We start from the raw sequence: 15,504 nt of genomic DNA on the forward strand, positions 1-15,504 counted from the left end.
GTTTGGAGTTTAAGTTTCATTTCCTTAAGTGCTCGTACCATTCTTTAGGGGATGTGAAAGTTAGTTAAGTTTGATTATCATGTTTTGGATTCTATGGCATGCTTTGATACTTTTCGTGCATATGGTCATTAGTGTGGTGATGAATTCTAATTGATTGACTTTACTTGATGACTTTTTACACCTAGTGAGGATTTAGCCATTTTTCTCCTTGTTGTGTGATATGCATTCATGTTGTGGAACTCTAGAACTTGCTATGCTTCTTTTTGAGACCACAATATCATAAGTTATGTGATGATGATGAAGGCTATCTACACTTTTGAAACTCTAGAATTTGTCATGCTATCTTCTCTTTGTATAAATGTCTTCTTCTTTTACTTCTTTGATAGTTGCACTCTTTTCCTTTATTATACATGACCCTCTTGGTATACCTTGATTGAAACAATGTATTGTTATCTTGTTAAATTTATTATCCAAGATGGTCAAATTTTAAGTATGGGGGAGGAGATGTACACTTATAGAGGAGATGTGGTTGGAAAAAAATTGAGGCTAGATATAATTGATAGTTGTAGTGAGCCGTGCTTGATCACCATGGTTGAACCATGCTTTATTGTCTTTGAAGCCATATTTTTGTTTATAAATAATTGATTGATATTGTTGAGAATTTTTATGGATAGCACATCATATCATGATTTGTACGTTTTTATTCTCTTTAGATTGGTTGAAAAAAATCAAGAAAGAAAGAGAGAAAAGAAAAAATAGAAAGACCAATTTCCAAAAAAAATGAAAAAAAGAAAAAAAATAGAAAGAAAAAAATCATTGAAAAAAAAAGATCATTGATATGATGTGTAATTTTTTCTTAGAAGTAGAGTCTGAGTGTAATGATGATGTTTAGTGAGTTGGATGCGCATCCATGGGAGGAGAATGAGAGTTGTTTTTCATTTTAGGGAGAAGAAAGTGGATCTCTTATAATGCATATGATAGTGAAACATCATGAGTTGCATTGAGTGAGAACTCTATTGACTTACATGATGAAAAAAAAAGAAGAAAAAAATCATTGGAAAAAAAAGATCATTGATATGATGTGCAATCTTTTCCTAGAAGTAGAGTGTGAGTGTAATGATGATATTTAGTGAGTTGGATGCACATCCATGGGAGGAGAATGAGAGTTTTTCATTTAGGGGACCGGTGCGTACTCTTGTAATGGGCATGTTTTCAAGTTGGCTACATGCATTTTTTGGAAGTTAAAATAAGTTCCCATAATCCCATAATGACCAAGAAGTCTCTTAGATTAATTAATATTTCACATGAGTCACAGACTCTCATCCTACGTCATGGTGTAAAATTAAGATATTATAGAGATTTCACCACCATTACTTATGCAAACAAATATCACACACTAGCAGTATAATTCCACACTCGATGACATGATAATAAAAGACACCTATATAAACAGGATAATCAAGAAATTTAACTTATTTTTTTATATCATTTTCTTTGTATAAAATAACAAATGAAACAAAATAACAAATTTTTGAGCAATTATATAAATAAGCTAAAATTAACTATTATATAAAAATGGTATTTGTGCTTTTAAAATTGGAGAGCAAGGAAAATAATTAGATAATTAGTCCAATTAGACCTATACAATGAATCGTAATTAGTCCAAATTAAGTAATTATTATTCAATATTAATAAATCAAATTTATGAATCTTTACCCTCAATTCGTCATTGTAGACAAAAAATCTCCTTGAATGAGAATACCAGGAGATTCAAAAATTAAGAAAAAACTATGATTCCCCTTGGTTTGTGCAACACGAGTGTTGTCGACTCTCCCCTTTGGCACTCCGACATTGGGTCGTGGAAAATAGCAACATTTGTTGTAATGAATAGAAGCAACAATATTTGCTATTGTAGGTTGGAACAAGGAAGAAGAAGTCCATTGGGAAGGCAACAAATAACAACATTTGTTGTGATGAACAGAAACAACATTATCCACTACTATTGGTTGGAACAACGAAGAAAAAATCTATTGGGAAGATGCAGGACTTACTTTTTCTAGAAGAGGACAACAATTAGGTTGTTGTTGTTATCAAGTGAAGGGAAGAAGAAGATGAGGAGCAGGCCGAAATCTAGCTATTTGTTGTTGTTGTTGGGTGTCTAGAAATGAGGAAATGAGGAGAGCTGGAGTTCCATTGTTGCAAGAATAGGAGGCCTCTTGCTAGGAATAAATAAAATAAAAATGAAGTAAAAGCACTATTACTTATGCAAGCAAATATTGTAGGTGCAAGCTCGAGTTAACTTGAGTTTAGTTTTGATATTTGATCAATATATTTATTCATGAGAGTGAGATGTCAAGGAAATGGAGACATTGTTAGAGAAGGAGATTATTGGTAAAATCATCCTCGGGTCAAGTTTGACCAAGATTGATTTGGATATGAATTGTTGAGTGAAAAGTGAAGTATGTTATGATTGACTAGATTCTTGACAATTGAGAAGTCCAAGTGGGTCGTGTTTGACTAGACACTTTGTAGTTGAAAGTTCAATGAAGAGTTGACAAGGGTGATGTCCAAGACAATTAAGGAGGATCGGACACTTGACGGTTGGAAGTCCAATAAGGAATTGGCAAGGGCGAAGTTGTAATATCCTAGAAATTATAGGGTTTAAACTAACCAATTAAAGACTAAGTCCTAATTAGTTCGAGTTAGGTGGTTAAAACCTAAATTAGCCAAGCCCATTTAGGTTAACTAGGTCGGATCTAGAATTAGGTTAAGATTATGATTAAATAAAGGGGATGAGAAGATTCATCTCGCTAAGATGAATCCAACAAAACTAATTTAGGTCACATCAAAGATTGTTTGGTTAGTGAACCAAACGAACCAAGATTGAATCAAACTGAACCAAGTTGATTTGGTCCGTATGGAAAGAGGTTTCGATAAAATAAAATAGATGAAAAGATTCGTCTTGCGAAGATAAATCTAACAAAACTGATTTGAGTCAAATCGGAGATCGTTTGATTAGAAAACCAAGCGAACCAAGATTTAAAATTGGTTTGCTATAGTAATCGGTTCTGTCGTATAATAAACCCTAGGTTTTTAGTTGGTTTAGTTCGGTCGCCGACTAACGCACAATAATTCCTTTTTAAAGCACAAATCGCGATCCCTTAATCACGCGTGTTGTCTCCTCTTTTCCCTCTCCCTTCGGCTGCACCTTCTTCCTCTGCCCAGCACCGGCCGCCACGGGAAGAACCATGCCGCCGCCTCTCCTCTGTCCGCCACCTCACTCACCAGCCGATGCCCGACACCGCTGCAACGCCACTACATCAGCGCCGCTTCTCCATCGTCCTCAACGCCGCCGGATCCCGATCGACCTCTGCAAAAGCCTGACGCCGCCAACGCCACCGCCGCCCTCCTCTTCCCCAAGCCACCGCCTTCTTCCCTTCTTTGGTCGCTGCCCTGCCGCCGCCTGTTGCCGTGGTCACCCCTTCTGCCACAAGCCCATCGTCGCCGCCCGATCGCTGCCGCCGCCATCGCCTTCCTAGCCCAACGCTGCCCAAACCAGCACTGTTCCATCGCTGCCACGTGAAGACCAGAGCCAGCCGCCGCGTACCCTGAAGCAGAGCCGCCGCTGCAACGCCATCCTCTGCCTTCCACCGCCGCGCCTTCGCCATCCACTGCCAATGAAGAAGAACCGAAACATTGGGGTTCTATAGGGTTCAACCTAAGGTAAGTGTTCTGGATTTGATCTAGGTTGTTTAGCTAAGTTTTTCTATTCAGTGGATTCCGTGTGGTTAGGGTGAATTCTATTAGGATTTGATATGTTCATGGTATTGGGATTTCTTGGTCTAGTTCAAGGGGGGAAATTGAGGGATACTTGTTGCCATGTATGGGGCAGCTTGATACTGATTGAAGGTCACTTTAATGGGGATGATAACCTAATACGTAGAAAAGAAAGAAGATAACCTTAATTAATAGTTGATTAAGGGAATTAATGGTTTAAGTAGTAATTAATTAATTAATTTAATAAATAGTGTTCACAACCAAGATGGATTGGACAAACCATTGGACTGGTTGTAGTGTAATTTGGTCTTAGTTTGTCTTGACTATATAATTACACTAGTACACTTAGTGTGTATTGAGTAGGACCACCTGAGGATTGTTCGATTTATACTGACTATATAATTGAACTAAACCTCTGTTACTATCGATGTACATGCTCTTAATCCCAATATAATAACAAACACATATGCTTAGTATGTACTTCTTTGATTCATCAAAGGGTGAGATTTAGAGCGATAGATCAAAAGGCCCGATGAGTTGGGAATTAGTATTATGTACATGGTGTGTTGTTGATTATAGAAGGAAACTGTGTCCTATAATCTAGGCTGATGATGTCCCATTGAGGAGCTCATAAAGGATTATCATGTAAACCCTGCAGGTGGACTTAGTTCCGCATGATAACAAAGGTTGAGTGGTACTACTCTTGGATTAGAAGTTGATTAAATTCGAGTTGTCAGTAACTCATTTAATTGACGGACATACGATATCTTAAACACAGGGAGATTAATGTACTTGTAGTAAGAAGGAGCTCATAATATAATATGGGATTGGTGCGTTAGTGCAATAATAACTCTCTAGTGGAATGAGTTATTATTGATGGACTTAAGCTGTGTGTTCAGAAGGAACATGAAAGATTAAGCCCATCGGAGGGCCAAAATCAATTCCTCCTCGAGGTCCCTGCTGTAGCCTCTGGAAATCCTCGAATCCACCTTAGGAAGAATTCTTTCGGAAGAATTCTTGAAGACCTCTTGGAGACCTTCGTAAGAATTCTTGAAGACCTCAGAAGACCTTGGAAGACCTCCGGATGAATTCGGAAAGAATTCTAAAAAGAATTCTGTGAGAAATTTTGGATAGAAAATTTTATTTATAAAAGAAAATTTCTGGAATTTTATTTAGAATTTTTCTGAAAAAAATTCGGATAAGAAAGAAATTTTTTATAAGAATTTCCGCTAAGAAATTTCATCTCTTCTCGTACAAAATTTTATTATAAAATTTTGTGAATTAATTTTGTTAAATTAACAAAATATTAATTATGAAATCTCACTAAATATTAGCGAGATATAATTAAAAAGATTTTGTTAAAGATAAGAACAAAATTAATAGAATGGAAATTTATTAAAAAGATAACTAATCTTATCCATTGGATTTTATTAGATTTCTTTCTAATAAAATCTTATAAAAAGATTTATTTCTAAATAAATCTAGATAAGATAAGATTGTTAGATTCTTTCTAATAAAATCTTATAAGAGATTTATTTCTAAAATAAATCTAGATAAGATAAGTTTATTAGATTGTTTCTAATAAATTCTTCTTAAAGATTCTATTAGAACTTTTCTAACTAAATCTTGATAAGAAAATTTATTAGAATCTTTCTTAAATTTCCATGATGGCTTGGCTATATAAAAGGAGGTTTAGAGGAGGCAAAACATAACACATTTTTTTTTGAGTTGCTCCTCCTTTTAGGGCCGGCGGCAAAGAGGAGATCCTCTCCCTTCTTCCACCGCCCCTTCCCTTTTCCTCCTTCTTCCTTTAGGGCCGGCGCCCCTAGATCTCTCCTCCTTCTCTTCTAGTTGTTTGCTAGGGCCGGACAACAAAGGGTTCATCCTTGGTGAGGGCCGGCGGCATTGAGAAGAGCAAGTAGAAGGGAAGAGAAGAAAGAAGAAGAAAGGAAAGGTTATAGTTTTCTTGACATCGGAAGAGAAGAGTTTTGGTGGAGATATCTCAAAGGATCGTTGTCCACACAACGTTCGAGAAGAGGAGAGGACATACAGCAGAAGATTAAGGGGTTATCTACTCCTTCTAGACATCCCGAAGAAAAGGTGCAAGTTTATTGTTTCCGCTTTAAATAAATTATTCCCTTTATCTTGGATCCTGTAAACCAAACACAAGAGCCCAATGATCTAAATGCGTTGATCAAACCTTGGTTTGATTAACTATGAGGGCAACTTAAATCTGTTTCCGGAAAAATTTTTGTTCTGCAAGAATTCACCAGAACGGGTTTCCTAGTGTTTCCCAACAATAGGTTTCCTAGTGTTCTGCAAAATTTATGGTTCTATTAGGGTTGGAAATTGAGCAAGGATGGGTTGGCATGAGTTCTAACTGATTTGGGTAAACTCTTGATCTGATTCAAATTAATTGGAGTTTAGTTGGGCTTGGTTGAGTTAGTTTAGATTTGGTTGACTTACCTTGACCTAAAATTTAATAAAATATTATATTTAGAAGATGTTCTATTTTGCAGGATCTGGACTCGTCAATCCGATTGTATTTGAGGGTTATTATTGCGATGATTCGTCTGATCAGGTGGATACTCCTGTGCTTGGTCAACACAGGCTCTCCTTTTCGTAGTGCATGATTACCTTTTTGCTATCCTTATTGCATTGTTGCCTACTTCGTTACTTGTTTCATTTCTTGAGACTTACTGTTGACCTTTATTGTGATCTGTTGCTATTTTGTTGCTACTCTTGTTATCCATGCTAGTAATTAAATGTACCTTACACCTTGCGTTGCTTGATACCTGTCGAATGACCTCCTGTTAAACTTTCCGCTGTTAGAACAGTTTTAACTGTTGTACCATTGACTCAATTTGACTTCCCTTGATATCTGTTGAACATGATAATTATCTGTAGCTATTACATGTTGGGATGATCATCATACATCCATATTTAGTTGTAGATGTTGTGGACAACATTGTTTGCTGTTCTTGTTGGCTCTGGCTCGGCACCGTGTTGTGGTGTGATCTAGTGGAAAGAGCCTACTTGCACTATTGTTGGGTGCAACCAGGACTGGCTATATAGCCCTCCTGTTACACTTGCTCTCCCCACTAGATCAGTGGTGGTTATTGTTGGAGTTTGTGTAGTATGTCTTGTCTGGCCCCGTAGTTCACTATGCTCTGGGAGGGTGACTGGGGAAAGCAGAGTGCGGACAGAGATTTGCATTTGTTTATGAAAGTTGCTGCGTGTTTTCCATGGATTCGTTGGTAGGATTACTATATAATTTATTTTAATCATATGTTTACGACTGTTGCACTTGTTTGCTATGATTGTTGCATTTGTATGACATTACATACATGATCATATATATACTTGTTGCCTTGTATTCTTCTTCTTTACCATTCAGTTGATATACCATGCTCGACTTCCATTATTTACATGCTCACACGTAACTGATACCCATATCTGTTGCGTAGTGCTATTCTTTCCTTATTATTTCTGTTGAGATACCATTCTTGATCACCATGTTCGTTGTTACCTGTTGATACCTATTACCTATTGATTAGTGTTTGTTCTTTCATTTATCTTGTCATGCACTTATATTCTTCTGTACCCACTGAGTATCTAATGCTCACCACCCAGACCTTGGGGATTGTTTTGTTTTCTCCCCAGGTAGCAGATAGGTTACTTGGAGCTTGGAGTTTTGGTCGACTGCTGCTGTCTCACATCAGAAGGTTATTGGTAGTAGTATAGTTATTTTCTTTCAATTATATTTCGTACTCCAAGGACATGTATTTGTGGTTTAGATTGTAGTCATGGTTGGATTTATCAAATTACAGTAGTTGTGTTGGATTTACGTTGTGGTTACTCGTTTTGTTGGATTTACGATGTTTTCGTTTCGTAAAATTTGATTATGTTGAGTAGTATGCATGTGTTAGCTGTTGTGTGGCCGTGTGGACCTTATTTTATATTTGTTTGCAGTTGTATGTGTCTATTGGACGTGTAGTCCTATTTCTGGCCACTTGTGGTCGTGTATTTCATTAACCTAAAAATTGTTTGGAGAAGTATGATACAAGAATTATATTTCATTTTATTTGCAATTACTCAAATCAAATGCAGTCTAATATTTTTTTAGAATTGAGCAATTTATCATATTAACTTGAACATTTTTTTTTACTTAATTACCTTATACCTAACCCACAGTGTAATTCAACTTTCCTGTTGTTGTTCCACATTCCGCACTCCCCTAGCTAGCTAGCTAGTAGTAATTTCAATGTTCCTACATGATAGTTAAAATAATATTATTAACTAATAATATGCATTTAGGTATAGACAAGGTACCGAGAACATTATCACATACATTCTTTTGGATGTGCATCACATCAAAGTTTATATGCCGAAATGGTAAGTGTTGTCAATATTCATGGAGTAATGATACACTACATGAAAAATATAGTGTGAAACTCAACATGACACATTTCATACAGTGAGTCCCACATCCATGCAGTGGGGTCCACATCCATGCAGTTAAGTATGTCATGTTGAATTTCATACTATATTTTTCATATTCAAGTTGAAACAATAAGTGTTTTTTACCAATTAAGCTTGATAAGTGAACACTTACACTTTATACCTCCATACATTTATGGTAAGAAAAATAATTTAAGTGTAAAGCCATAATGAAATAAAAGTTTGGTTAAACACAACTTTTTTAAAAATAAATACATAATATAGAAAATTGCAATTTTTTATTTTTAAAAGTAGATTATTTTGACTGAATAATTGGTGTTGTCACAAATTATAAATTTATTTTTAACTTTATATATTCTATCTCAAAATTTTTAAAAATATTCTACCTAACTAAAATAAAACTATTTATAATATTAATCATAAATACTATAAACATAATAAAATACATAATTTTATAAATATCTATATATTATAAAAATATTAAACTATAAAATCATAACATTTACCTTAAGAAAAATAATTTTAAGTGCCATAATGAAATAAAAGTTTTGTTAGAACACAATTTTTTATAAAATAAATACTTAATTTTGAAAATTGCAAATTTTTTATTTTTAAAAATAGATCATGTTGACCAAATAATTGGTGTTGTAATTAATTTGTTTCTAACTTTATATATTCTATTTGAAATTTTTTGATAATATTCTATCTAACTAAAATAAAACTATTTATAATATTTATCATAAATACTATAAACATAATAAAAATATATAATTTTATTAATATCTATATTCATTAATTAATTAATTGATTGATTGATTAATCCTTGACTTAACTTATTCCTTTGAAGCAACAATATTTGCTATTGTAGGTTGGAACAAGGAAGAAAAAGTCCATTGGGAAGACAAAAAATAGCAATATTTGTTGTGATGAACAGAAGCAACATTATTCGCTATTGTTGTTTGGAACAAGGAAGAAAATATCTATTGGAAAGATGCCAGACTTACTTTTTCTAGAAGAGGACAACATTAGGTTGTTGTTGTTATCAAGTGAAGGGATGAAGAAGATGAGGAGTAGGTTGAAATCTGGCTATTTGTTGTTGTTGTTGGGTGGCTGGAATTGAGGAAATGAGGAGAGTTAGAGTCCCATTGTTGGAAGAATAGTAGATCTCTTGCTAGGAATAAATAAAATAAAAATGAAGGAAAAGCATCATTACTTATGCAAGCAAATATTGTAGGTTCAAGCTTGAGTTGAGTTTTGCTATTTAATCAATGTATTTATTGAAGAGAGTATGTTTGTTTTTCATCCAACTTAGCCCTTTTATAGACTATCATGATATTGAAATGACCAAGGATTGTGACTTTTTTCAAGTGTCATTACTTTTCTCAAAAATCACAACTTTTCTCAAAGGTAGCAACTATTCCTTTGAAGTATTTTAATTATTAAAATATCCAACAATTACAAGATCAGCTAGAAGTTCAAGCATTTTCACTTCTACTTCTGTAAAATAAATTAATGCAATAAACAGTAAACAAACCAGCCCTTTCATGGAGTTAAAAGCAAAAAAACAGTCATCATTCAAACAAAATTCTACAGAAAAATCATTTGATATTGCCACACAAGATAAATGTTTCATTATCAAGACCCCCCTACCCCTATCCCACAGAGACAATCGAAAAAACAGATGTTTATATATATAGAGAGAGAGAAGGTGAGAGGGAGCTATGAAATCACAGAAAAAAAGATAAGGAATCGACTGCTATGGAATCGCAGAAAACTCCACTTTTGCAGCTTCTCGATGATTGTCGTGTTGTAGGTTTGTCGGAATTTCGATGAGGCGGGAGAGGGATTCTGATGAGGCTATCGACGATTTGGGAATTTTGATGAGGAGGGGGAGAAATAGTCTTGGTGGAAGAGAAAAAATTATAGAAATTTTTTTATAATATTCTATCTAACTAAAATGAAACTATTTAATAATATTTGTCATAAATACTATAAACATAATAAAAATATATAATTTTATTAATATCTATATATTATAAAATAAATAAAAATATTAAACTATAAAATCATAACATTTACGTTAAGAAAAATAATTTTATGTGTCATGCCATAATTATGAAATAAAAGTTTTGTTAAAACACATTTTTTAAAAATAAATAAATAAATACATAATGTGGAAAATTGCAAATTTATAACTTAGACAAAGCTTAAAATGTGTCGCGGAATGACCTACCTTCTGTAAAGCTTTTGTTCTGATTATCTTTTAGCGATGTGTTAACTCTTTTGCGTCGGAAAATGATCCAACAGATTATCTTTCAGCGATGCGTTCACTTTGTTGCGTCGCCAAAACACCCAAAGTGAATTTAATTGGATGATTAAATTTGTATAGTTAGAAATAAAATTAATAGATAGATTTTAATTTAATAATTAATTAACGTTGAGCTCAACATTTAATTTGATTTGTCCAATTAAATATTAATCCCACAGATCTCACATCATATATATCATTTACATTATATAAATATGTAGCATATAAATAGAATCAATAGATTTTAATTTAATAACTAATTAGAGGTGAAACGTAATTAAAGAGAATTAAATAAAGACAATGAAGTGATTTTTATTTAATTTATTCCAACGAATATAATCGATATATCGAACAGCTAGCGTTGTATATTCATTAATTAATTGATTGATTGATTGATTAATCCTTGACTTAACTTATTCTATTTGTTATCTCGCGTCGCGTATTTGGATTAGGCGGCGGAGTGATTTTAATTTGCAGTTGGATTTAATTAATTAATTAATTAATTCCGTATATATATCCCCCTATTAATTCGCAACTAATTCTGTTTAAGTCTGTTTGCTTTTGACGAATTTTCTCTCTTCCGTTGTCTCCTCTCCTCCTCTATTTAAACACAACACTGACAATCACTTCAATCCAACTCCAACTCCAAATCGCCCAACATCTCTTCTCGCTCCACTTAATTCCATATATTTCGAATTATCATGGTGGCTGCAGGTGTGAACGGCAGCATGTTAATTTCCTCTTCGCCTGCCAGCAGAGTCGAGGTTCGCTCCGTGTGGGCTCACAACCTCGATCAGGAGTTCGCCCTCATCCGCTCCGCCCTCCCCTTCCACCCCTTCGTCGCATTGGACACTGAGTACCCTGGCATCGTCGTCACCTCTAAGAATCCCTATTGCACTCTCACTGTCACTCAGCGTTACGATTTGATCCGCACCAACGTCGATGCCCTCCGCATCGTCCAAGTCGGCCTCACCCTCTCTGATGCTGCTGGTAATCTCCCCTACACCCTCTACAATGATGGAACTTTTGTGCGCTATGTGTGGGAATTTAATTTCCGCGACTTCGACATCGACCGCGACCGCTACGCTCCCTCTTCTGTTGAGTTACTCAAGGCTAATGGCATCGACTTTCAAAAGAATAAAGCATGGGGCATAGACTCTCGTTGCTTCACCATGCACCTCATGGCCTCCGGTTTGCTTTCCTTGGGCCACTTTTCGATTGTATCCTGGGTGACCTTCCAAGGCGCTTACGACTTCGCCTTCCTAGTGAAGATGCTCAACGGCGATAATAAGTTACCTCAAACCCTCCATGAGTTCTTGGCCCTTGTCCGCTACTACTTCGGTGAGAGGGTGTTCGATGTAAAGCACTTGAGCAAGCATTGTCGTGGCCTTTATGGTGGATTGGAGAAGGTGGCCTCCGCCGTCCAAATTGAGCGAGCAGTGGGTTGCCGACACCAGTCCGGTTCCGATAGTTTACTAACATGGCAAGTGTTCTATCAAATTGTTTACTACTACCTGATGGAATGATTGTTGCTTTCTTGTAGTTGAGAAATTATATATATTTTGTTGCTTTCTTGTAATAATTTATGACTATATTTTTTTTTTCAAATTTCTTTTATCATTTATTTTCTTAATTCTCTAGACTGGTTGATATAATTTTTTTTCATATATTTTGTAAACGGTTGGCCATGCTTTATTGGTAATTATAATCGGAGTGGCAAAATAACAAATTAAAATAAATTAATTTGGGCCGTGCACTTAATTAGTCAACCGGAATCCAAGTTTATATAAATATAATAATTTTAATTCATTAAAGTTTATGAAATAAAGTTGATTAATCTGTAATATTTTAATCACGTATTAAAATATATATATATGTATATATAATTAATCCATAATAATTTTTCTCAACTTCTTTTCTTCTTAGATATACAATTGTTAAGTTGAATAAAATAATTAATTTTAAAGTTCAAAATTTTCATTTCTTTGTTAAATTAAATCATCCAATAAATAAAAAAGCACAAAAGTATGGTATTTACTAAACTATTCGGATGCATTTTGCTTAGGTGAGTTTCTCACAATACCACTCCTCACAATCCACTTCACCCAATATATATATATTTCCAAGTCGAATCACTTTTTGCACCTCCTCTTGAAACATTGAGTGCCCTTCTCTCTTCTTGATCTCCCGAACTAATAGGACTCCACCCATTATATCGCCCAACTCTTAAAAACCCTAGTGTACACATTTTGCAAGCGCCTTCCAACTGAAGCACCAAGGCCCTTTCCGGATATCCTAAATCACTCTCCCAACCTCTCACATGGGTTTCACCCATTACAACACAAAGCTAATTCTTGGGTATAATGCCCGACCTCCAAATTACTATAATCCAAGTTAGAGAGATTATATGCATATGAGGTGTCTCATCGAGATGAGGCATACCAAGTGTCGAGCAAAGTTGTCATCTGCTCCGTTGTACCTGAGTGGTCCATGATGGTATATCGAATTTGCAATCACTGCTTTACAATTTGAGGCCACTATTGAGTTTATAACACTTTAATCAAAATTGCTATTGTCTCAAGTATCCAATTTGGAGTGTTTTCGTTCATTAAGAACTTTTGGAAGTGAAAATCCTAACAGTAAGGTTGGACAAGTGGAAGTCCTGATAGTGAGATTGACAAATGGAAGTCCTAGCAATAAGGCTAATAGGTGGCGTTTCAAAGGCAATGAATCTCTTGGCACGAGAAGTCCCAGTTTGTTGAAATATTAGATAAGGTTAAAATATAAATAATATATTTGAAGTTTAAAAGTTATTTGAGTAATAAATTATTTTCCTCAATTGATAGAAGGTAAGATGTAAATCGAAGTTTTCTTAAAATTTATAATTCAGAAAACTAAAACATAAAAGATCTTGAAATTTATGATTCTCATTTATGCAACTTTTAGATTAACAACTTACCTTGATCCATGAGAAAGGAAACAACGACTGCAGAAGAAAATTGCTACAAGTCCCAATCTATCTCTTTCCCTTTCGCTTTCTTCTTCATACCTTTTTGATGGCTACGGTGAAGAACTCTTCTCGGGAGAGACAGAACTCAAGTACGTAAATAGCCAACTCCCATCAAGTCGGCTACGTGCAATTTTGGGAGGTTAAAATAACTTCCCACAATCCCATACATAATGACCAATAAGCCCTTAGATTAATTAATATATTTCATATGAGTCATACTTATAAAATAATAAATAATTATTATTTTCTAACATTCTCCCACTTGACTCATGTGATATTGTGTCACTTAATAATCATAATGCGCATGAATAGACTTTACATATATTGGTTCCATCATTAACGTGATCAAGGATAGTAAACTAATAAGAGTCATGGCGGTTATATGTTATTGTAACAACATATTCCCTTCCATGTACTACTATATTAGTCTTCTCCTCACACGAATTTAGAATGGGAAGTCCATAACGGGTTCAAACATAATGTCTTTATCAAAGACAAAATCTGTTTTCAACATCATCATTTGCATGCATACACATAAGATAGAAAACAGAAAATTCAGAAACTTATACATTAATGAGCTCAGAGTGTCAAACAACATTACTGTTTAACATTCACTAGTAGACATAATGCCCATACTCTCAACATGACCAGAAAATATTTTGGGCGGCAACCCTTTTGTTAAAGGGTCAGCTATCATAAGATTTGTGCTAATATGTTCTATTAACACTCTATGTTTCTGAACTTCTTCTTTAACGGCAAAGTATTTCAATTCCATATGTTTAGCACCTTTAGAATACTTGTCGTTTTTAGAAAAGAAGACAGCTGCGGAATTATCACAATAAATTTTCAGCGGCCTGGCAATACTGTCGACAATTCCAAGTCCTGAAATAAAGTTCCGCAACCAATTAGCCTGAACCGTGGCCTCAAAGCATGCCACAAATTCAGCTTCCATGGTAGATGCAGCAATGACTGATTGCTTTGCACTCTTCCATGATATCGCTCCTCCAGCTAAAAGATACAAATAGCCAAATGTAGACTTTCTTGTATCTACACAACCAGCAAAGTCTGAATCTGAATATCCAATCACCTCAAGATGATCAGATCTTCTATAAGTAAGCATGTGATTCTTTGTCCCTTGCAAGTATCTTAAGACTTTCTTTGCAGCTTTCCAATGATCTAATCCTGGATTACTCTGGTATCTACCAAGCATACCAACTGCAAAGCTAATATCTGGCCTTGTACATGTTTGAGCATACATCAAACTCCCAACAACAGATGCATAAGGAATCATTTCCATCTGTTTTCGTTCCAAATCATTCTGTGGACATTGCATGAGACTAAATTTGTCTCCCTTTTGTATTGGAACAGGAGATGCTGAACATTTATCCATTCTGAATCTCTCTAAAACTTTATTAATATATGTTTTCTGAGACAAACCTAACAATCCTTGTGACCTATCTCGGAATATTTCTATTCCAATCACATAGCTTGCCTCACCCATATCCTTCATTTCAAAGTTGTTAGAGAGAAACTTCTTAGTCTCACTTAATAGACCAAGATCATTAGTTGCTAGCAAGATGTCATCAACATACAGAATAGGACATAATTGTATCATTGAATTTGAGATACGATTGTCTGGAAGCTTGTTTAAGTTTGTATATTGATTTCTTAAGTTTGCACACGATGTGTTCCTTTAAACCCTATTGGCTGGTCCATATAAGCATCTTCCTCTAAATTCCCATTTAGAAAGGTAGTTTTCACATCCTGGTCTAAATCATAATGAGCTACCAGTGCCATAATAATTTTGAAAGAATTTTTTTGAAAATTGGTGAAAAGATTTCCTTATTGTCAATGCCATCTTTTTGAGTAAAACCTTTGGCTACAAGTCGAGCCTTATAACGTTAAATATTACCATGAGAGTCATGTTTAGTCTTAAAGACCCATTTAC

At 34.8% G+C, this 15,504-nt stretch overlaps 2 protein-coding genes across 2 annotated transcripts; one reads left to right on the forward strand and one right to left on the reverse strand.

Moving 5' to 3' along the window:
- Nucleotides 1-11,247: 11,247 nt before the first annotated feature.
- LOC141826419 (putative CCR4-associated factor 1 homolog 11) lies at nucleotides 11,248-12,072 on the forward strand. The gene has a single exon (XM_074713661.1). It carries the CDS (start codon nucleotides 11,248-11,250, stop codon nucleotides 12,070-12,072), a length of 825 nt encoding a protein of 274 aa, XP_074569762.1.
- Nucleotides 12,073-14,160: 2,088 nt separating this feature from the next.
- On the reverse strand, nucleotides 14,161-14,946 carry LOC141826420 (secreted RxLR effector protein 161-like). Its single transcript, XM_074713662.1, has one exon. The coding sequence runs from the start codon at nucleotides 14,944-14,946 to the stop codon at nucleotides 14,161-14,163; it is 786 nt and encodes a 261-aa protein (XP_074569763.1).
- Nucleotides 14,947-15,504: the final 558 nt, after the last annotated feature.

Source organism: Curcuma longa, chromosome 4 (genome assembly GCF_044706935.1).
Source record: "Curcuma longa cultivar G26 ecotype Majalengka, Jawa Barat chromosome 4, ITB_CL_G26_1.1, whole genome shotgun sequence".
In the NCBI taxonomy this organism is placed as follows: domain Eukaryota; kingdom Viridiplantae; phylum Streptophyta; class Magnoliopsida; order Zingiberales; family Zingiberaceae; genus Curcuma; species Curcuma longa.